General features: G+C 30.1%; 2 protein-coding genes across 3 annotated transcripts in view; one reads left to right on the top strand and one right to left on the bottom strand.

Moving 5' to 3' along the window:
- LOC107446570 (protein lifeguard 1) overlaps positions 1–1,787 on the top strand; it is a 66,222-nt gene extending 64,435 nt beyond the window's left edge. The window contains exons 11-12 of one of the 2 annotated variants that reach the window (XM_087163951.1): positions 424–576; positions 1,405–1,787. In XM_087163951.1, coding sequence (XP_087020077.1) covers positions 424–576 — 153 coding nt within the window. In that variant the 3' untranslated portion in view covers positions 1,405–1,787. The remainder of the gene's footprint in view (positions 1–423; positions 577–1,404) is intronic. The other variant, XM_087163952.1, reaches the window with a different exon arrangement.
- A 5,629-nt stretch (positions 1,788–7,416) lies between these two features.
- RpL26 (ribosomal protein L26) lies at positions 7,417–22,760 on the bottom strand. The gene is made up of 3 exons (XM_043049204.3): positions 22,496–22,760; positions 16,496–16,721; positions 7,417–7,517 (listed from the first exon to the last, which is right to left on the bottom strand). Exons 1-2 carry the CDS (start codon positions 22,709–22,711, stop codon positions 16,500–16,502), a joined length of 438 nt encoding a protein of 145 aa, XP_042905138.2. The 5' UTR covers positions 22,712–22,760; the 3' UTR covers positions 7,417–7,517; positions 16,496–16,499.
- Positions 22,761–24,322: the final 1,562 nt, after the last annotated feature.

Genomic DNA, 24,322 nt, shown 5'->3' on the forward strand with positions numbered 1-24,322 from the left:
CCTTTGAAAGGCCTGTCATATTGCTGTCTATTTGTGACATCCTACGAAATTCTTTCTTCTGACACTTTACGGATATGACTGTTCCAGGAGTGTTCGGAATGTTTTGGGATGTCTTTAGGACGAAATTTGCTGTATGGGGAGTGGTCACCATTTTTTAAAAGACCAAAAAAAAATTTGCGTGTATTTTCCCAGTTTGTAAAGAATCAAAATACCCTGTATTTTCCAGGTTTTCCCTGTGGAGTGGCAACCCTGTTATTGTCATAATCCAAAGTTCTGATAAAAGTTTCATTATGATTAATTATACTAAATTATTGATTTCTCTAAAAAAAACTTAATACATTATCTATAAAATAATTTTAATTCTATTAATCAAAATTGTTATTTTTCAAATGTGTTCATTCTACTTTTGTATTATTATTTTAGTACCTGGTGTTTGACACTCAGTTGATGATTGGTGGAAAACATAAATACAGCTTATCTCCTGAAGAGTATATATTTGCCGCATTAAATATCTACATGGACATAATAAATCTGTTCTTAATGATCTTGCAAATTGTTGGATATGCTCGGGACTAGGTAACTAAAAACTATTTATAAACTTTACATGTCATATGGTTCAAAGACTAGCTGTCTTTTTATTTTTTCTTCTTTTGAATCCCGTAACAGCAGCACTATTTGAGAAAACTAGTACAAATGATAAAAGCAATTACAGGAAAACAAACAAGACAGAATTAAGTGACAAGAATTCACTATGAATATTAATAAAGCTAAATATTAATGTTTTCCTTTACCAACTTAAGTTTATTTTTTAATGTTATTTTTATCAACAATTAAACTGCTGATTTTTCAAATACTAAATTCATATAAAAAGCTTAACTTATCAGTATACCTTTTTTGTTAGTGTATTTTATCTGTGACGTTTATCAAACTAAATATTCCTTAACTATCATTTAACTAATCCAAAAGCTATTGTTGTACAAAAACTGGTGTTACTTATGGTTTATTTATTGAAAAATATGTTTTGATCTTTGATAGTCTTAAAGACCCATTATCTGGAAAAAATTATATCCAAGACTTGCCTAAGTCAGCTGAATTCGGGTTTACCGAAAAAAAGAGGAAAAGCTGGTAGTAAAACCATTAAAAAAATAATAAACTGCTAGAATGAAGTGTTTTTCATACCAGTCTTTGCTCTTTCCCGATTTGATATTTAGGCCTTCAGCCTTGTACCAGACTATAAATATTTCCTTGCCATGCATGTTTTTCCATTTTTTGTTCCTTTAATATTCAGATATCAACTTTCTTCCCCTAATGAAACATATCTTTACACCATTAACTGATGCAGGTGCTGATAATGTATACAATTATATTAACTGTTTTTAAAATAGAATTCCTTTTCTGTTTTAGATTTTTGTATCTCACTTACTTCTTTGGATGTTCTTTGATTTTCATTGTAATACGTCAAGCTAATTGTTGTTCTAGTCGTTTGATATTTCATATGAAGCAATGTCATTGTATCCAGTATTTTTTTACATTAGGTATTAGATGTTACTTGAAATAGCTATGCATTCCATTTTTATGCAGTAGTCATTTGTTTGAAGAAAAAAAAAAATCATCAGTGATTTTATTATTTTAACTAAGTCATTTCTGTACTATAAAATGCTCTTGCCTACTGTCAACATTAAGGCTACATGTTTATTATAGAGGGTGAATTTGATTGTAACAGTCAGTGTAAAAGCTGCAGCACTAAGATCATGTGATAAAAAACACTCTAATATTTGTTACAACCATTGAACAATCCTTATTTGAAAACTAAACTTGCTAAATTTTGACTTTTAAACAAAAAAAAAATATGTAGATTTAAAGCAGTGAAACTGTGATGATAATTACAAATCAGAGAATAGATTTATACAAATCAGTTGTCTTGAACCAGTGTTTTCACTACAGTGCGAGAAACTCGCATTAAAAAATTATTACCGTGAGAAAAATTCACGCATTCTATAAATCAGTTTCAAAATTCGCGAATTTCTCGCATTTTGGAAAAAGCTTCGAATTACGCCATTTAGAATAAAATCCGCTTCACTTTTCTTCCTCGATTTTTCATTATTTTCAACGTCTGCCCCGTTATCTAGCTTCCCTATTTACCAATATTGTTCAGAACCTTTTCCAACAACAGAATACAACCACGGAGCCCCTTTCAGAACACATTTCTCTGCAACCACGTGTAAGGTTTCTTCATGTAAGACGTTCAAATTTTTTATGCACTAATGTAAGATGGACAAATACCTTGTACAGGCAAAATCTATGATGATGCACCAAAAATATTCAATGCTAGACATTAAAAATGTATTATTATTAAAGAAATGATTTTTTTTTCAAGAGCTTGTGTTTTTTTTTAGTTTTTAGAAATCTCACCGTTTCTGAGAAAGGGTGAGAAATTCTCACCCATTTTTTCTCTATGATGAAAACACTGAACATAACTTTTATGCAGCATATTTACTTAGGAATCTTGAAATAACTTATCACTTTTGCTGTTTATAAAAAGGAAGCTATTATGAGAATCTTTTCTAAGGCGATTCTAGAGTCTAATCCACAGCAGTTACTATCAAGTTGAGCCTTTTTATTGTTATAGCTGTAAAGATTACAACTTTAGAGAGAGAATATATTTCAAGATATTGTCTTACACAGCATTTTTTTTTTCGTAACTTGAATGTAATGCATATTCTAATACTAAATCTAAAGATTGTTTCAACCTAGGTTTTTCACAATAATTTAAACTTGATAATTTTTTAAACCTATTTAAAAATTAACCTTTCTTTAATATATGTAAATATTTTTTATAAAAACAATATGATATGTTCATATCAAAAATTGTGATCCTGATTATTGGAAGAAATATTTGTTGTATATACAAGTGTGTGGTTGTATATATTAAATTTCCTTTAAACTTATGTGGAACACAATTTATGTACATATAGTTTAGCTGTTTCCACAAGGATTTGCTGCAATTAAAGAAAAGCACCTTCTTAATTGTATTAGGAGAAAATCCAGTCCTTAAGTTTTTAATTTTTCACCATAGAAATGCAATGAATAATAGTTACACTTTTGTTAGGATAAAAGTACTTCAGCTCTAAAAACATTTTCAGTTTTAATTCCTTATTCAAAGAACTACATGAATATTGAATTTTAGAATTCTAAAAGACATACGATAGTGTTATAAAATACTATCAGCTATTAATTTGAAATAGTACAAAAAGGATCCTTTTTGTACTATCAGTAGCTTAGTATCTTTTATTTTGCTATAATTACCAACATTGATCAGCAAATATTTCAAGATGCAGCAAATCAAGATAATCTATCCTCGCATATGTATATGCCTGCTTAAGTAGTTATGTACCTATTACGTATATCAGTTGAAAATAATAATTGGAGATATCAGATGTTGAATTTGTCTAAAATGAATTGTCAAGATATAAAATTCAACAAATTAAAATTAATGACGTAAAAATCATATCCCCAACTAGAATAAACGGCTTGCTTTTCTCTCATACATTAAATAGACAGATACCCTCCTGCAACGAGTTGATTTTTTATAAATTGATTGATTTTTTCAAAATTTGATAAGTAGTTAAGTAAAAAATGCCTGGTCAGTTTTGTAAGACTCCCCCCTCTTTATATGAAAAAACAAATCCTATAACTGTAATATTACAACAAAGAAACTAATTATCCAGTGAAGATATTGTGCAACATTTGTCATAATATAAATTGATCAATGCCCAAGGCGAATTGTTTGCCGAAATATACCAGTGATAGCATTTGCAACTATTTTTGAGTGTGAAAGGAACCAGCAATAGGGATTAATGAATATTGGGATGACCAAATAACTGGCTAGATTTAATAAAAAATTTAATATTTTATTTTTAAATATACATTAGAAATTGTTTTCACACATATTTGTTAAGTTCTAAATTTTGTTAAGCTGAAAGACAAATTTATATTATTTTATAATAATGACTAAAATTACTTATATACAAAATTTCGAAGATTTTTTTTTTCCTTTGCCATTCTGCTGAATCACTACTCATTACACCCCTGTACGAATCGCAGCTTTTCTTAGCATATTTACTTTAGAACTGCGCAACCACAGAGCATAAGTAGAAATTGTTTGGTATTTAACACAGTATTTTATTTTTGGTTTAAATTTGTATCTCTTCTTTCTTCAGGTGGATTTGTATACAAGCTGACCTCATACATACTGATTTTTTTTTTTTTTTGAAATTGCCAGTTTTTTCAGGACCTTAGAAATATGGTAATTTTATCTTTATAGACTCAGAAAATAAAATGACTATTTCTTACTAAGGACTATTCCTTACTGTTCTTATTAATATGTATATGCATAAAATATTTGCATACAATAGGAAAAATGGTTCAGAATTTTGACGTCATTCTTATGCTATTAATAAATGCTTTTCACAGAGCTACAGAATTAGCCTATTATAAGGGTTTATTTCGGAGATTACCATTTTATTTAAATTAGCTGAAACTTTAAATGAATTAGTTCTAAAACTGAAACAGATTTGTGAGTGTATGACTGTTGGTCAAATCAGTGAAAAATATATAATTGAGTGTTGCATGTAAATATTTTCTAAAAACTTACTTCCTTCACAATGTCAGTACAACTATAAACATTCCAATGTGGATATGGATGGCTTTATCACTTATTTCTATTTGCCTTTTACTCTAGTATAAATTAACTGATTAAATATGTTACACTTTCTGTATATTTTGATGTATAAAATTAAAATTCGAAATCTAAGGTTTACTATTTTAACAGCAACATATTTGTGCCAAAATTTTTCAAAAAAACGAAACACTTATTGTTGTGATCTGCATAGAAACAAAGAAAACATGTAGAGACAAGAAATGTAATTGTCCCCAAAACTTCTTTTTATGTCTTTCAACCTGCAGCCTGAGAGCTTCTGAACAAAATGAAAAAATTTCAAAAATTTATAAGCACACACTATTGTAAATATATTGCTTCTCGATCGTATTTTCTATGATTACTGCTATGAATTTCAGATAATGAAAAAACTATTATTTATAATACGCTGCATTTGAGTAATCACCAACTCTCTATCTTTGTAGATTTCATCAGAAATACTAGTGATGATTCAATGTTTTTTTTTTGTTGGCATTTATAAGTACCTTTTCCACGTGGTTCGTAAAATTCCAATTTGATCACTTTATGATGTGCTTCATAATTTCAGATTTTACTGTAAATCTAAATATCATAATTATTTATATTTTCTTAAAGGCTGTTTCTACTAGTCTTTTCTATGTAATTTTGACAATCCCATATTTTTTCATAGTTCACACCATAACTGTTATCCATTATAATAATTATTATTTGATTAATGTAATTAACATATTATACTAAACATAGCTGTAATTAATGTTATCAGATGTAGCTGTATTTGTAATAAAGTCCTTATTACTAAGCTAAGAAGTCTCTTACTTTACTTAATAAGCTGGTCTTTATTTTAATAATTATGTCACTGACCCATTCCCTTATAGTAAGTCCAGATAGACAGGCTTTAGTGGGCCTGTAGGGTTGAAGGATTAAGCGATGAGTGGTGCCTTTATACCAGCATGCCTGGATCTTTCAGTTTTGGATCAGAGTGTGTGCATGTTTTTGTCACACAGGTGCTAACACAAGTCATAAGCCTGCTTTTCGGGTCTGCTGGCCACCTGCAATGACAGACTCCGTATTGTTTCTTGGATATTATAAAGACACGAGAGTTTCAAACCGTAAATTTAAGTCACTTTTTGACGCACTTAGCTTTAGTTGTAGATCAAACCCTAAATTTTTTTAATTTAAATATTTAATTCAAATTTGCATTAATCAATAAAATATGTACACATTTTTGCACTTTTGAGGACAATATTCATTTAATAATTATTAGAGAGAACCATTCCAGTGACACAAAATGGACAAAGGAATAACTAAAGTTTAGTTGAAGCATTTGATGTTACACATATATTTATTTCTTTTAATAAATAAATTTGAGAAAAAAGGAAAACATTTTTTTAAAAGTATAAGTTTTATTCATTTTTGAATAGATTCTAAAAAATAAAAGTATTATTTTCTACAAATATGTTACGAATTGCACTGATAAAATTTAGCAGTTAGAACACTAATGTTTATCGAAATCTCACTTTATTTGCCATCAACAAGCGGCCCTTAGTGTCAGCCAACCTATTCAAAAGAGTGGTTTAGTCTTTATTTTTGATTGCATGTTTATCCCAAAATTGAAACCTCCCCAGAATTTTTTTTAAAAAAGAAAACTAGGACAAATTCAGTGTTCAGGGACATTAATCTTGCTAAAATTATTAATATATAATCTATCTCCTCGTTAATTTTTCACACGATCAGTCTTGGTACTTTGGAAAAATACCTCGATGGTGTTTTTAGCCCAATATCTCGAGGAAAAGGCAGGCGGTTCTCATGCTTTTTATAGTGGCCACATCAAATCCTTTACCTTTCAACAGGAAGGAAGATTCTTTCCCCAGTGTCACAAGTGCAATGCCAATCAAACCTCCCACAACCATATTCCCAGATGCCTCAGTTTCCTTAATAACGAGATTTTAGGGAAGCCGTATTTGTAGACTTTTTGGAGGTCTTTGGTTTTATGGAGATAACCGAATTTTAAAACCAAGTGAAATTTCGTAACAATAACCAATGTAAAAGCAATCGAGAAACAACAGATTTACAATAGAATCAGTGCAAATTGAGTGAACTGATGCTTTCGCAGGCCACAAGCTGTGCATCCATAATAAAGATTAACATTATCTTGTTACTGGTCCATCGAACCAGTGATTAAATTGAACCATTGATAGGGGTGATTGTAAGCCCAAGTCAAAATTCCGAAGGAAAAAAAAAACAGTTTAAATTGAAAAATTAGTTCACATACCTATACCATTAACACATGACTATGACCTGGAGAAGTAATTAAAATCTACAAATATGTCTTTCTTTCCTCAGTTTCTGATTATAAACGCTATTTACTGATAAAAAATGAATAATAGTCATGAATATAAGCTTATAAAGTATCTCTCTGGCTCTCCCTTACAAACAAATAAAATAGTGTTTTTAAGTTCCACCTTCGAAAATTTGATTTCCGGAAACTTCTGTGATCAATGATTTTTTGAAACATGTGGACCTTCGATCTCCGGAAACTTCCGGATCACTGCTAGCGAAAAATCCGGAGCACAATCAGCCATGCATTGATAACAATAAGCATACCAGATAAAGGGTTATTGCTATGCGAACTAGGTGACACACAAATTAGATTAAACCCAATAAGATGAATAAGTATCATTTGCTATCCTACATAAATCTCAAACTAATCAACACAAAAATATCTTGTTCTCACTTTATTCATGAACCAAAAGGTTTGAAATCTTTACATAAAATTCATAACATCATGAAAAGAGAAGAACAAAACATCACTTCTTTTTACCTGAAAAAGAAAAACAAAGGTTCCTTAAAATATATACAAGGCAACTGCATTGCATGCATTATCTTTACATTAATATATATAAGCATACCCTCAGCCTCATTTACATGTGCAACGACATGAAACAAGGAGCCAATTTTTCCAACATTAAACCAAATAATTTGGTCATTATGAGAGCAAGGATGATTATCATCACAGGGCATTGAAAAAAATAAAGCTGAAGAAAGAACATTGTATAACTTATAATTAAAATGCAACCTGGCTTTCAATAAGTTTTGTTTCATAACAAAATAGTAATAGAAGAAATTAATAAAAACACCATGAGCACATTAATGCATAACACACAAAAATAAAATATATGAAAGCATGCATTTGCTCCTATTACAGGGTTCCCACTCAATTTTCTAAAAAAAAAAAAAAATTCAAGGACTTTTCAATTACTTTCAAGGACCTAAAATCAAATTATTCAAGGACCCATTCAGTATTAGTTAATATACTAAAGAACATGTCAACCAGATTTTATAATTACGTCGAAGCATAAATTGTATATTCTCAAAGCACAATGCCTATTTGACAAAATAATAATATTAATAATAATTTAATTTATCAGCTACTAATGCAAATAGTTGATAGTTATACAGCTGTTTCAAATCACTTTGAAAAATTCCAATTGACATTAGCGAATGATACTAGCGAGCATTTAAAAATTAGCAACACTGAAACTTTTCATGAAAAATTTGATGAAGTAAATTAGAATTAATGAAAAATAATATTACATTAAACAAGCATAGTAAATAATTGATAAAGCAAGTATGTAATACAGAGTTTATCAAAATATAAATTACTTTTTTTTAATATGTTAAATCCAAATTTTAGGTTACAGCAAATGAATATAATTAGATAAAATATCAAAATATATCCATTTAGCACATCTGTTTCAATTTTAATAACACATTATCGATTTTGTTACTTCTGAGTATCAGTAATGTATTTTTAACACAATAAAATCTATTGTAGAACAATATTTTACAAATACCTAAGACTTGTGAAGCTTTATTTTCTTTAAAATAGATCTATAAAATGTGAAGCGTGATTTTTAACAGTTTAAGAACATGCTAATTTTTAAAAATCACATGTATACAAATCTAGATATACTATGTGTAAATCAAAGTTATAAGAAAGGAGAAGTAAGTCTTGAAGATTGCGCAAATCATGTATCACAATTTGCGATTTACAAATTGAAATCAAATTGCGGTGTATGCCTCTTAAATTGGAACAATATGAATAGCAAGTATTGCAAAACACAGGAACTGACAAGATGTAAATCACGATGTGAGATAAATCACTTTAATGTGAATTCTGTTGCATGTTTAGTTAATAATTTTCACGTGACTAGTGATCATTACGAAGGAAATTGTAATTTGTGACTCGAAAGTTGCTTAATTTAGAACAACTATGTGTGATTCATAAATCATTTTGATGAGAATTGCAAGCGTTAATTCTTAAATCTCTTTTATGCGAATCGCAATTTGTAATTCTTAAATCCTTCTAAGACCATGTAAACTACTTAAATGAGAATTGCGATCCACAATTTTGAAATTACTTAAATACGTATCACGTTACATGATTCAGAAATAACTTTAATTGAAATCATAATGCGTAATTTGTAAAATACCTTAATACGAATCACGATGAGCAATTTGCAAATCATCTTAAAGCAACATTCTATATATGATTCACTAATCACTTTCATTTGAATTACAATTCGTAGAACATTTTATATGAATTCCGATCCATAAATCAAGAATCAGTTTAATGTGAATCACGATGTTTATTCATAATTCATGAAATCCAGAACTAAATTTTATTTATTAGCAGTAAAAACTAAATGTAAAAATCTGATTTTATATGATAACAAATTAATGATCCTTCTTATAAAAAAAAAAAAAGGATAACAATATTAATCTGTCATAATATAATAATGAAGTTAACACATTGAACACATCTTTAAATCGATGAAACACTAGTTATCATTTAGTAACTATGACTACAAAAACTAAAATTTGCTGGAAATTTCAGCTTTCTAAACATCAGAGATGAACAATAATCTGGAGACAAATTTTGTATCTTCTTTACCTCTTTTCACTTCAAGCATTAAAAATTGCAACTACCAGAATTTCTATAATTTTCGTTTGAATTTATTTATTATTTTTTACTGCATTTTTGTGACAAAGATTAGTATTATTTTAATTCCAATAGAATCAAGTACTTTTTCAAGTAACCTATGGCAGAATTCAAGGACTTTTCAGGGCCCTGATTTTTTTCAACAAAATTCAAGGACTTTCAAGTACCGTGGGAACCCTGTATTATGAGGACAATCATAGCCACCATCAAACAATAGCCCTATAATGCAGACTTATTCACTTAGCTTAATAAATGAAAAGCAAATATATCAATGCCTTCAGTGATATAGAGAACAAAATAAGTTCAGCAGCAAAATTCAGAGAGCTGGGATTTTCATCATAAGACATACAATTTACAAGGAAGAATTCAATAACTTAAATCTGTACCAAGAAAAAGAATACATAGTTGACTACGGAGAAAATAAAATAAAAATATGTTTATTAATGATAGTTCCTTCTTGAAGTACTTTTTAGGTTCAATTAAAGAGAAAGTTAAATTCATCAAAATATAGGGCTTATAATAATGCAACATTTACAGTAATAAAAGAGAAAAATTTACTAACTAAAAAGTAATATATTTTCCATACATTTATTTACTACCAGAAAATACCAGAATACCGCCACAGCAAAAGCCCAAAAGGGAACTGATAATATACGAAATGAAACGTTATAGTCATAAAACCAGTATTATTAGACTAACTATTCAATAAAAATCCTCATTTTAAGCTTAAAATTTTTTTATCACTCACATTTTTTTCCTTTTAAATTTAGATAGTTTACCTTTTTTTTTAAATCTTTCTACTTTATAAAAATAATATATACAGTGAAACCCCGATTTTACGTTTTCTGTCGGACTAGCAATAAAAAACGTTCGAAGCGGAATAACGTAAAATCGGGGTTAAGAAAAATCTATGCATATTTTTAAAAATTGACACCTACCAGTTAAATTAATGGAAAAAATGAGTAATCTTTACTTGCTTTTCGTTTCTAGCTACAATTTCGTATACAGCTCGTTCAATACTAACAATGTTTTTGCAAATTTGCTTCTTGATTTACATTTGCAAGTAAAAATTGTTTTAGAGTTTTATACTTTGTATCGCTTGATCAGCTGTTGGCACGTTTTTCGCATGCATGTTTTTCAATTTAAGGTTTAAATGAGCAGTGCATTGGTCTAGGAATAAAACTATGTTGCGCTTTTGAAAATTCATTTTCTTATCCAGTTTTCGAAGAAAATTTTTAAATAATGCTTGCTTCATCCATGCTTTTTTGTTTGAAGTGTAATCGGTAGAAAAACTTTTGATATTTTTGAAACACCGTGGTTTCTCTGCTCTACCGATCACAAGAGGTGTCAACTTTTGGCTTCCAACGGTATTTGCACAGAGCAAAACAGTAATTTTTGAAAGCTTTCCTCCATGGCAATTTTCACCTTTAATTGTCAATGTCTTGTTTGGCAATAGGTTGAAAATCAATCCCGTTTCGTCCGCATTAAATATGTCACTTGGATTACAGCCCTTTAATAAATTTGGCAGAGTTTCTTCTTTCCACTGTTACACAATTGTCATATCCACACTATCGGATTCGCAACAGATAGATTTGAAGCATAAATTGTTCCTTTTTTTTTAATCGATCGATCCAGCCATTTGATGCACTGAAGCCTTGGAGTTTAAGCCTTTCAGCAATTTCAAGCACCTTTTCTCTCAGGATGGATCCATTTATAGGAATCTTTGCTGCTCTGGCTTCCTTGAACCAGTTCATTAAAATGTTTTCTAACTCATCATACGGAGATGTTTAAAGGGTTTTTCTCTTCTTGGCATATTTTCCGAGTTTTTCAGCGTTTAGTTCTACTGAAGCTTCTTGATTTAACATCATTTGTAAAGTTGAATAAGCAATGCCCAAAGATCAACTTTAGTGCCATGAAATTCTTTAGCTTTTTAGATGATTTCAGCCTTTTCGGCCAGAGAAAAGCATTTTAGTTTCGACATCTTCTTTCGAGAAAAGAACACGATGACTGAGGTTTCGAAAATAAGAAAAAATGCTATAGCTTTCAAACTCAAACAAAACCGACTGAAAATCTCATTTGGTATGCTAGCACGGAAAAATGAGTAAAACCATTTCGAATAGAATAAAAAAAAAAATTTTATCTGTTTGTAGAAAAACGCATCAAACGGGATTTTCATAAAAGGAGTAACGCAAAATCCGGGATTTTTTAACAGTATCGGTATAGACAATTTTCACGGATCAGCAGAAAATGACGTAAGAAGCGGGATAACGTACGAAACGGACAACGTAAAATTGGGGTTCCACTGTATATACATATATTTATTGTATTTTACAAAGGCCATAAATACCATTTTAAAGAAATAAATCACAATTTACGATACAAAAGATGTTTTTAAAATACTAAACTCGATATGGAGAAGTTGGCAACCGTATTAAATACAGTGGCCAAACTGCAACCTTACATTTGTAATTTACTCAGAACAAATAAAGCACAGATTTTAAATGCACAATTCGAGTGTCATATTAATACATAAAGATATCAGTATTTTCAAAACCATGCAGAAATACAGTGCTGAAAAAAAAAAAGCCTGGATTTACAATAAAATTGACAAAAATAAAGCAAGCCAAAGGTGAATAACTATTTGCACAATACAAATTTTGTGAGTCATAATATGTGTTAAAAAAAGATCGTGAATTTAATAAGCATCGAAATTCAACAAAAAAAAGGAAAGGAAAGAAACCCCCCCTTCTTAATTATGCTGAGGTGCGACCACAGGCTTCCTATCATAGAAGTGAAGTATTTCTGGACCACACGCCCACTAACTTTTGAGCCTTTTGCACCGTGGAGTGTTATTTACATCACCGTTCCAGCTCTTTTCTGTAAATGTTTATGAACCGTAACATTTTACAGAAAACAATGTCTTCAGCAAAGATAGAGAACAAAATGTATTCATCAGCTGAACTCAGAGAGCTGGGGTTGTCATCACAAGACATTTAGAACAGATGCTAATGCATGTTTTAATAATAATAAAAAAATAAAACCTGTAGATAATTATTTTTTTGTTAGTCAAATTTACTTCCAGTTTTTTTGTGAAAATGTAAACTAACAATTTACAGGAAATAAAACATTCCCATGACATTGATTTTTAGAACCAAAAATATATCAATGTCTTCAGCAACGATAGCGAACAAAAATGTACTCAGAAGGATTCAGAGAGCTGGGAGTGTTGCCACAAGACATTTAGAGCAAATACTAATGCAGATCGCATATTCTAATGATAATTATAAAAATAAATAAAAACATGTGCAGATAATTTCTTTGTTAATAAATTTTACTGCTAGCTCCTTTCTGAAAATGCTTGTGAACTGTGACAATTTACAGGAAATAATCCAATATCCCTTAATATATATCTAGAACCAAAGATACATCAATGCCTTCAGAACATCAAAAAAACATCAGCTGAATCCAGAGAGCTGGGAGTTTAATCACAAGAGCAAAATGCTAATGCATGTTTTAATAATTAAATACGTAAATTAAAAAAAACAGGCAGATAATTATTTCCTTGTTAGTCAATTTTACTTCTAGCTCTATTCTGAAAATGCTTGCAAACTGTGATAATTTACAGGAAATACAATATCCCTATGATATTGAGTTTTAGAACCAAAAATAAATCTATGTCTTCAGCAATGATAGAGAACAAAATGTATTCATCAGATGAACTCAGAGAGCTGGGAGTGTCATCACAAGACGTTTAGAGCAAATGCATGTTTCAATTTTACTTCTAGCTCTAGTCTGAAAGTGTATACTAACTGCGACAATTTACAGGAAATACAATATCCCTATGATATTGATCTTTAGAAACAAAAATATATCTATGTCTTCAGCAATGATATGAGAACAAAATGTACTCGGCAGTTTAATTGAGAGAGATGGGAGTGTCAACAAGACGCAGAAAATGCGCAGATAATTATTTCTTTGTTAATCAAATTTACTTCTAGCTCTTTTCTGAAAATGCTTGTGAAGTGTAGCTATTTACAGGAAATAATCCAATATCCCTAAGATATATCTAGAATTTAAAAAATGCATTAATGTCTTCAGAATAATAGAGAACGAATTGAACACATCAGCTGAATTCAGAGAGCTGGGAGTTTAATCACAAGACATTCAGAACAAATGCATGTTTCAAATGATATAAACAAGTAAAACGCAAAATCAAGTCTCTCCTTGCTAACAATTTACAGGAAATAATCCAATACTCCTAGGATATATCTAGAACCAAAAAATACATCAATGTCTTCAGAATAATAGAGAACGAATTGAACACATCAGCTGAATTCAGAGAGCTGGGAGTTTAATCACAAGACATTCAGAACAAATGCATGTTTCAAATGATATAAACAAGTAAAACGCAAAATCAAGTCTCTCCTTGCTAACAATTTACAGGAAATAATCCAATACTCCTAGGATATATCTAGAACCAAAAAATACATCAATGTCTTCAGAATAATAGAGAACGAATTGAACACATCAGCTGAATTCAGAGAGCTGGGAGTTTAATCACAAGACATTCAGAACAAATGCATGTTTCAAATGATATAAACAAGTAAAACGCAAAATCAAGTCTCTCCTTGCTAACAATTTACAGGAAATAATTCAATATCCCTTAGATATATCTAGAACCAAAAAATAGATTAATGTCTTCAGAATAATAGAGAACGAATTGAACACATCAGCTGAATTCAGAGAGCTGGGAGTTAAATCACAAGACATTTAGAGTAAATCAATGTTTCTAATGATATAAACAAGTAAAATGCAAAAATTAAGACTTTTTGCTATCAAATCTGAAAATTTAAAATATGTAATACATTCAGCAATAAGAGAACAATGCAATATCATTATCTGAATATTGAGAGCTGGGAGTTTCACCACCAAACAAGTATTTCTCAGACAACAGATTATCCAAAAAAGAATAAAGCTGAAATTTATGGTTATAGCAAAACTTCAGAAGCTTGCTTTATAAAATATAAATAGAACATTAATTACAAATAAAATACATAAATCAAAAGAAATATTAAAAATGAATTACATTTTTTTATTAATATATTAAATGGTTTCAGTCTTAAGTTACATGCCTGTGCCACCTTTATATAGCTTAAAAATGTAATTTATTGAAATGATTTCTTACTAGGAGTCAAAGTAATGATTTAATTGTAGTTAAGACTCAGCAAATTTAATAATCAAAACTTAGAAACAAGCAATCAGATAAGAACAGATCATTTTTCTCAATTTTGCATAATCTCTGGGAAGTTTCCTAGATCAAGGGTCTTCCTAGGTTTTTCTGAGAGGTACCTATTTTGTGAAAATTTAGACATAATCTGGTGAAAATTAAAAATTATATTAAAATATCAACACAAAAATATGAATTTATAGTTTCTTACAGCATACAAAAATTAAAATTTTAAGAAAAAGTATTTTGCGAAACTACCGCTAAACGGTAGTAACTTTGGTCCTGTAAACTGAAATTTTTGGAAGCGCATTTGATCAAAGATCTGAAAAAAATTCTATTTAATGGATGATAGACTATGATTTCTTTCATGATAATCGATAGACTAATAACAGGGTTGCCACTCAAATCTGGAGAAAAAAAATGCCCTGTGCTATCCCTGTACATGTTATAAGTAATATATTAAGAGGAAACAACAATTACTGTCCTCTTGTGTGAGCTATATTGGGCTAACCATATTTATTAGTTTCAATTGCTGGAAAAACAGTGAACATACTTAAATAATGCTATGATAAATGAAATAGTTTAGTATAGCTGAAATAACATGGTTAAATATCCCACAGATAACGCTTTGAGTGGTCATCATTTTTTAAAAGACCAAAATAAAAAAACAAAGTTCCCTGTACAGGGGTCTGACCAGGCCAAATTTACTATTATTTAGCAGTACCTTCACCAGGGGTCTGTCCAGTCCAAATTTGCTACCGTTTAGCGGTACCTTCACAAATTCAACTTTATGAAAAACGGTACTTTCACAAAATACTTTTTCCTAAAATTTTATTTTTGTATTCCGTAAAAAACGATAAATCCATATTTTTACCACATTTTTGTGCTCATTTTATTAATATAATTTTTAATTTTCACAAATTATGTCTAAATTTTCATAAAATAGGTACCTCACAGAAAAACCTAGACAGACCCCTGTTCACAAATTCAACTTTAGGAAAAACGGTAGTTTCACAAAATACTTTTTCTTAAAATTTTATTTTTGTATCCCTTAAGAAACGATAAATCCACATTTTTACCATACTTTTATGTTGATTATTAAATATAATTTTTAATTTTTCACAAATTATGTCTAAATTTTCACAAAATAGGTACCTCTCAGAAAAACTTAAGACAGATCCCTGCTCTATCTTCCCAGTTTGTAAAGAAAAAATCAAAATTCCCTGCATTTCCCGTTATTTTAGGTGATTTTTAAATTCCCTGTATTTTCCAGGTTTTCCCTGTTCTCCATGTGAAGTGGCAACCCTGAACAACCAAAAGTACTTGTACATCAACAGAAAAATTAAAGCCCTTCACTCTCACACCAGGGGAAATAAATAGCAACAAATTAAACATGAGTTTTAAAAATTAGAATCTATTCCTAATTGAGCAGAAGTTGCTCATAGGTCTTTTAAAAGTATACCTATTTCAGCTCAATAGGGAACTCAAGTTTAAGTATTGTGCAAAACTGAAAATTATGATTTCATTTCAGGCGTCACTAAACTTAACTAAACTCAAATTGTATACTTACAAACTTATGTCTCCATTACAACTGATTCTTCTGAATGTTTGCCTTTGTTTTTGTCTGCCAGCTGTTTACCCTTAGCACGTCTATCAAGAAGACTCTTCCTATCTTTATCCATCTTTAGTTTTACGATGACAAGATTTGAGGGATGAATTCCAACATGAACGCTAGCTCCATTTGCTTTCTCCCGTTGGATTCTTTCAATGAAAACTGAATATTTTTTACGGTAAACCTGCACAAGTAAGAAAACCACTAAGACTTATCTCTAAGGCAAAAAACTAAGTATCAAGGTTTTAAATTAGTTAAAATAATCTATCAAAACATAAATAAAAATTAAACATAACTTACAAAATCAAACTTAACTATCTTCATTCAGCTTCATTTTATTAAAAATGATCTCTTCAACAAAACATGGCAAATAACAAAAAAGGAGTTATTCTAGCAGACTCCAGATACAACATAAAGGTTTTAAAAATTGCTTTTCCATACATTTAGTTTCATATATTTTATATTCTTGCAGTATTTGAAGTATTGCAATATTTTAAATTGAGAGAACAGGGTTCATACAGATATCAAAAGCAGGGTTCGTTGATATATATCCGATATTTATTTTGAAATAAATATCATGATATTTTCGATATTTTCACCGAAATTTCTAAAATATCCCCCACGTTATTTCAAGATTTCTTTTAATCACTCCACAAACTCATGCTACCATTCACACTATCTTTACTTCCTACAAAAATCCTGTTTTAGATTGCACCTGCTCCCACTTACCCCCTACCTACCTAGAAAAATGCTACTAACGTGAAAAAATGAGAGAAGAGCTAGATAAAACTGAGAATTATGATATTATATATTATGGTTGTTCTGCTCATATCTTAACTCTTTTATCTAAAGATATAAATTTTCCTGATGTTACAAAAAATGTTATTAAAGTGATCACTCATTTGCCAAATGCTTGGTATAAAAAAAATTGAGGGAAAATGCTAGTTGTTCCTCAGGCAGTCAGGTGGAGCACTATGTTCGATTCTTTAAAGATCTTTTTAGAAAACAGAGGAAAATTGGTGCAAGTTTGCCAAAACCACAAACTTAAAATTGATAAAAACATCTTCAATTTAGTAAATGATGTAAATTTAATGGTAAATTGCTCTGATTATATGAGCATTTTATAACCGATTGCAAATGCTTTAGATGCAGTACAAGCAAATAAATGCACGATAGTACAATGTGTTGAAAATTGGTGCAAACTTAAGGAGAAATTAGAAGCATGTGGAAAAAAAGACGTGATGAAAGAGTTCTCAGAAAGAGAAGTAATGGCTTTAACCCCTGCTCATTTAGCTGCTAATATGTTGGACCACAGATATTGTGGAAAAAAACTAAATGACGAGCAAACGCAAAGAGCTTTTAATTTCCTACGCTCTGTTGACAAAGATATTTTACCTATGGCTATGAATTTTTTGGCCAAAAAGAGCCCCTTTCCAGGCTTCAAGTTCGAAGATGACTTTCTCAATGTAGAACCCACAGTTTGGTGAGAAACTATCAAGTTAGAGGAACCATTAAATGTCAGAATAACAAATCTTCTTGAACAACTATTAACTGCCTCTCCTTCCACAGCTGGGTTAGAGAGAATATTCTTTAGCTTTGGATTTATTCAGTCCAAGTTGCGGAATATATTAGGGACTGAAAAGGCAGAAAAACTTACTTTTATGTTCCAATATTTTAACAAGAAATAAAGAAAAATGTGTTTTAAAACTTAGTAAAAGTAAAATAAAAATGTCCTGTATTTTGGTGATTGCAAAAATTTTTGTTTCGGAGAACCTTTTTTATTTAAAAAAAAAATTTATGTTTTATTTTATAAAAATTATAAATTTATTAATTACAATTAACATTAGGAATTTAGTATTTATATAAAATGAATTATTTTACGTTTTAAATTTGTATATAATGTCTGAAAAACAATTCCTAACAATAAAGTTAATTTATATTGAAGATACTAAATATAAAACAAAAATTTGAATATATATCAAAATATCGGATATTTTTGATATTTTCGAAAATATCATGATATTTACGATCCCTGATCAAAAGAAAAAATCCAAGGAGTCCAAAATTTTAAGGACTTACAAGAAAAATAAAGTTCTCACTTTCACACATAAATACATTTTCTAGTTTCAAATATTTTAATAAATCTTGAAGTACAGATGATAAAGATTAATATAAAATCTTACCGATCTTATATTTTTAAATTTGAATACATAAGAAAATCTAAGGCATGTTATACAACAACAACAAAAAAAAATTACAGTAAATCATTAAGTTTGCTCTTAACATGTAAAATTAAAATTTTCTGCTGTAATTTTTCTCTTCTTAACTATTGCAATTCAAATTTTTTTCTTTTTAAGTTTTTCTTAAACTATTAGATTTTGACAGCTAAGTCATATCATTTAGTTTCCATGTTTGGACAGCAAATTCATCAGCGTATTTAGTTCATCTATGCAACACAATAATCTAAGGAGTTTCTAAGGACTAATTTAGAAATCTAATTAGTACTACTTGGAGACTTTTTTTCATTTCCAAGGAGCTTCTAAGGAGTCTGTACGCACCCTGAGAAGAATATGAACCCTCATATGTGCCTTCTAAATCACATGAATACAAAACTATATTGGACTTAAAAAAAATGCAACTTTTAGACTTTTAATAAAACTTTTAGAGAATCTGAGTTCTTGATCAAAAAGGCTAAAAATCGAAAGACAAAAACCAGGGTGGCCACTCAAATCCGATTTCAAATTTCCCTGATTTTTCCAGGTTTTCCAGATAAAAATCATAAAATTTCCAGGTTTTTGTTTCTTTTTTCATATAAAGTATAGGATGTGTACAAGAAAAGTGTCGATATTATAAAATATTTTATTCAAAATGTTATTTTTTTAACATATCATCTTGAAAAAAATAACTTATTTTGACAATTTTCAAGATTTTTTTAAATTTATTTTTTAATGTTTTGGTACAAAATATAGAATCAAAAATCATATTGACCAACAAAAGAGTAAAATTAAATATAAATATATAGTTGGTTCTTAAAAAAACATTTTTTTTAAATTAAAATATGTTATAAAAGGTTAAAATGAAATAGAAAAAATTAGCATTAATGCAACAATTGTAACGATTTGTCGACAAACATTGCTGTTAGCGATTGTAAAAAAATGTGTGATTGGTTGGTTTGCTGAGAAAAATAATTCAGATTTCCTTGATTAGGAGTAGAAAAGCTTTCAGAAAAAGACTGCGATATAAAATCTATTATTAAATTATAACCAACTAATTTTTGGAGAATTTTATAAAGTTAAAAATACAAAAACATTTTGTCAAAATAGAAAAAAAAATTACCACCAAAGCATTGGAACAAAGTTGAGCCATAAATGGATTCAGCCCAAGGAGAGAATTTAAAAAAAAAAAGAAGCTAATATCCTAATCCCTTTTTCCACCCCCACCAGAATCTTGCCTAAATTGCACAGTCCCATAGCAGTCAAAGGTTTCTACATTCATTTAGCAACTGTGTGAGAATTTTATGTGGCATTCTAGTTTAACAGAGCTGTAATGGAGCAAATTTTGATGCAAGCAAAGTATAGCTAAGTTGATGATATTTCAACTGTTTGGCGATACATTTCCGTTAAAAAAAAGTAGGTATAATTGATGAAATAATTTAAATTAAGAAAATTAGTAAATAATTTAAATTAGTGAAATTAAAAAAATTATCAAAGAAAAATTTCCAGCTTTTCTTTAAAATTCCCTGATTTTTCCAGGTTTTTATCCAAATTTCCCTGATATTTCCAGGTTTTTTCCAGTATAAAAAAATTCCCTGATAATTCCAGGTGGGTGGCCACCCTGAAAAACGAAAAAAGAGGAAAATCGCTAAAAAGCGGAAATATCTCATCCCTGATAGTATTTTTGCCATCATTGGATATTTTATCGGCAAAATTATTAATATTTAAAAAAAATTTCTACAACAAATAGAGAAATTTGAGAATATACTGATAAACAGAAGATAGTCGTAAAACACGGAAGTCTTAGTTAAAAAACAGGAGACTTGGCAGGTATGTCAGTAGAAAAGTTTACATAAAACCTTTACTTAAAAATATCTCCCCCCCCCCTTGGTTTAAAACTAGGTTTTTCTCAAAAGGACACATTGAATACTATTTTAATTCCTTAATAGAATGTAACTCAACAGATAAGAATTTATTAAAAACAGTACTAATATCCAGGCAGCACTTAATAATTTAAAAAATATAAAAGTTGCAAAAGAAAATCAAAATGCTGAAGACAACATTAAAATACATTTTAATTAACCGCTACTACAAAAATTATATAATAATTATTCTCTAATCTTTCTATCTAAACTTTTATTTACATGTTTAACTTCAGCTTGAAGTTATTAGATAAACAGTGAAAATAAACAAAAATATTGTTGCAATATTATAAAGTCAATATAGAGGACTCATTTTCAAGAGTCTAGAAACAATGCATTTTTAAATGTTATGAGCTCAAGAACCTTAAATAACTGCCATTATTGCTAGCAGAAAAAGTAATTTACAATGGAATTGTGATGAAATGTGTGTGGCAAAAATTACTAGAATACAAAATTATAATATCCTGTTTGGTATTAAAATTGGAAAAAAGTGTGGAGCTCACTGAGCTCGGCACAAACTGCTAAAAAATCAAATAGACGATGTGGATTCTCAACAGCATTGAGTTATCTAAACTCGCTCAAACCAGACGGATGAAGAAAAAAAAACCTTCCTCAGTTCGCATGCTTTGAGTTTATCGTACTATGATGAGAATAACATATTGAGACCATGTATGATCCTAAATTGGTTACATTCTAAATATGCACTGCGGAATAATATCAGTTAAATAAAATCCAGATTTTTAATGGAAATGGTTGAAAAACAATTAAGGTGAAAAAGTGGAACCACAATCGAATGAGCTTAAAAAATTGAGTTCTAAATAAGTTATTAACAAATAGATGCAATTGAAATTTGTGCATAGTTACAACACATTGATCAAAAAATAGAACATAGTATTTATAAACAAATGACATGAAGGATCAGAAAACTAATACAGGATAGAATCAAATACATGTGAGATTAACTCTTAATAAATCACTATCAAATAGATGTTACTGAGAGGATATTTCCATTTCATGATCTGTCAAACCAACTATAATCGCCAAGATGCCAAATAGTTTCTAATTTTTAAAAAATGTTTGCCCAGGGGTGGCTACAATTTATACATTTTAAGTAGGCCCCTTTCTGTGAAGTCGTTTTTAGTTTCTCGTGTTCAGATGCCCGGAAGTTGCCAAGACTTGGCGATTATTCTGCCACGGATCACAATACGGAAATCCCCCCAAAAGCTTCACATTTTTTTTCTTCATAATATGACAATGAAGTAGATTTACAATGAAATCAAATGTGTCAAAAGTGATAACTGAAATTTGAAAACTGATTTCAGAAATGAAAATACATGAATCACAGGCTTTGAACTGCTGATTAATCTTATAATTAAATTCAACTTCATAGTTCTTTGTTTTAGAAACTGTTTCTTGTTTGTTCAGTTCCAATTTTCCCTGTTTTCACGATTGTGCTATATATAGTATGAGAGATAAGCAGTAACAATAAATTTATTTTCATCATTTACATTTAAATTATCAAGCTGTTTTAAATATTTTGGTTGATACAAGTTAAAATATTACACTCGCTTGGTTAAAATGTTTTATTACATTTTGATGAAAAATATCATGATTGATTATTCACACATTAAAAATTATTTTAGAGTAGCTTACAAATTTTAGTGAAAAATTATTAATTTTGTTAAATCGTGGTATCAATACCACGTTGTTAGTCTACCGAATTCAATTATGCTATAGACTCCTCAGAAGTTCTAAACAATCAATAACAAGTAAACATACTAAAAACTGATATCAACGTAATGTTATTAAAAATATAATAATACCTGAACAATTTTTCCGATCTGTTGGCCTTTATAATGTCCCCTTACAACTTGGACCTCGTCATCTTTTCTAATCGGCACAGAGCGAACTCCATATTTCTGACGCAGTTCTTTGGATAATGGAGCACTCATAATAATTCTTCTAATATGTGAGGGGGCATTGAAATGCCTCTTCCTTTGTTTCCTTCGGGAAGAGGTGATTAATTTATTCATCTTCATTTTGAATTTACTTGAAATTAACACGACACGTGCCGTTTCCTGAAATAAAATGAAATCCAAGTGTTGTAATGTGAAATGTTGCCATACAAATTTGAAATAAAGTATTTTTAATTGTGTTGCCATCAGTCAAGCAAATGCATACGATTTTCAGCAATGTTAGGAGCCATGCGCACTGAAAGCGATTCACGTGCCTTCAACCCCCGCCTAAAGAAAAGTATAACTTGATTGGTGAGTTTTCCCCAGGAGAATATATTTCACCAATCAAATTCCCATTCTCACTCAACAGTGATCAAAGGTGCGTGAATCGCATGCAGTGACATTAGCCCTTGATTGACGTGATAACCTGGTTGGTAGATCTGAGAAGTCGAGAGTTCGATCCCTGCCGGCAGAAGACTCCCCGTGTACAAAATGGTGACTGATTCACGTTACATCTGTCGGAGTGATAAAGTTCTCATAACAAATCAATGCCACGGGGGGTAGTGGATCTGAGGTAGAACGTGCTCTAATTCAGGTCAAAATTGCAATCTGCGGATGGATGGTGTCTGAATGTGTCCTCCCTGTAAAACGGGATGTGATGCAAAAATGTTGTCCCCAAATCATCCCAAGGAATGTTTCTCAGACCGTCGCCAATGACCCATTGTGCTGCTCTAGTGCGATTAAAGTAAAATACCATTGCGCTCTTTTGAGGGACTGCTCACACATGTGTGGCAATCTCGTATTATAATACGAGATTGCTATGTTGTACAATTTCATCCAGTAGATGTCCACTAGACGTCATCGCAAACATTCACGAAGGTTCATGTGGTCACCCGGTGGACCTCCACAAGACAAAGACATCCATATTTGATCCAGGGAAGATTCGATAGAAGTCCAAAAGAAGCTTTTCAGACATCTACCATAGCTTTTGCGTGGATATAGCACATGGATGATTTGAGCGCTTGCTAATCCAGACATAGACATTTCATAGACAACCACGGGAATTATTCCTGATCTGCTGGAAGATGAGTAATGAACATGCACTTTGTATATCGTTCATATATATGAACGATACGCAAAGCTTTGTATTCCAATCCTAGGACACGTCCTAAATTTATCATTCCTTGTTTTAGGACATGTTTTTTTACACGTTACAGAGAGGGGCGGATTAAGCGTATGCGGGGCCCTAGGCCATTCAAATTTTTGGGGCCCTTAGATTGCATTTTTTTCTCGCATATTTTTTATTTATTCAAATATAAAAGTATTTATCTATCTTTTCATTTAAGAAAGCATTTGTAAAACAAGAATAAATAATAATAAATTAAATTTTACTTTATTTTATTAAATTGGAACTAAAAAATAATCATAACATTTTGAAAAATCATTGTTTTTCTTAATTTTTTAAAATTTATTTTCAAAAAATCTATTTTAAGGGGGCCCCTAACCATTGGGAGCCCCAGGCCATGGCCAATCCGGCCCGGGTTGCAGATTTCGCAAATACGAAATGTTTCACATCTTGATGCCCTCAATAGATGTAACAGTGTAGAAACCAAATTAAAAACTTTTAATTTGGTTTAAACCTTTTTTGTAACTTTTCAGTTATACATATGACAGTGCGCACGCACTGTAACCTTA

Source organism: Parasteatoda tepidariorum, chromosome 5 (assembly GCF_982258835.1).
Source record: "Parasteatoda tepidariorum strain Cologne lab strain chromosome 5, Ptep-v5.0, whole genome shotgun sequence".
Taxonomy (NCBI): Eukaryota; Metazoa; Arthropoda; class Arachnida; order Araneae; family Theridiidae; genus Parasteatoda; species Parasteatoda tepidariorum.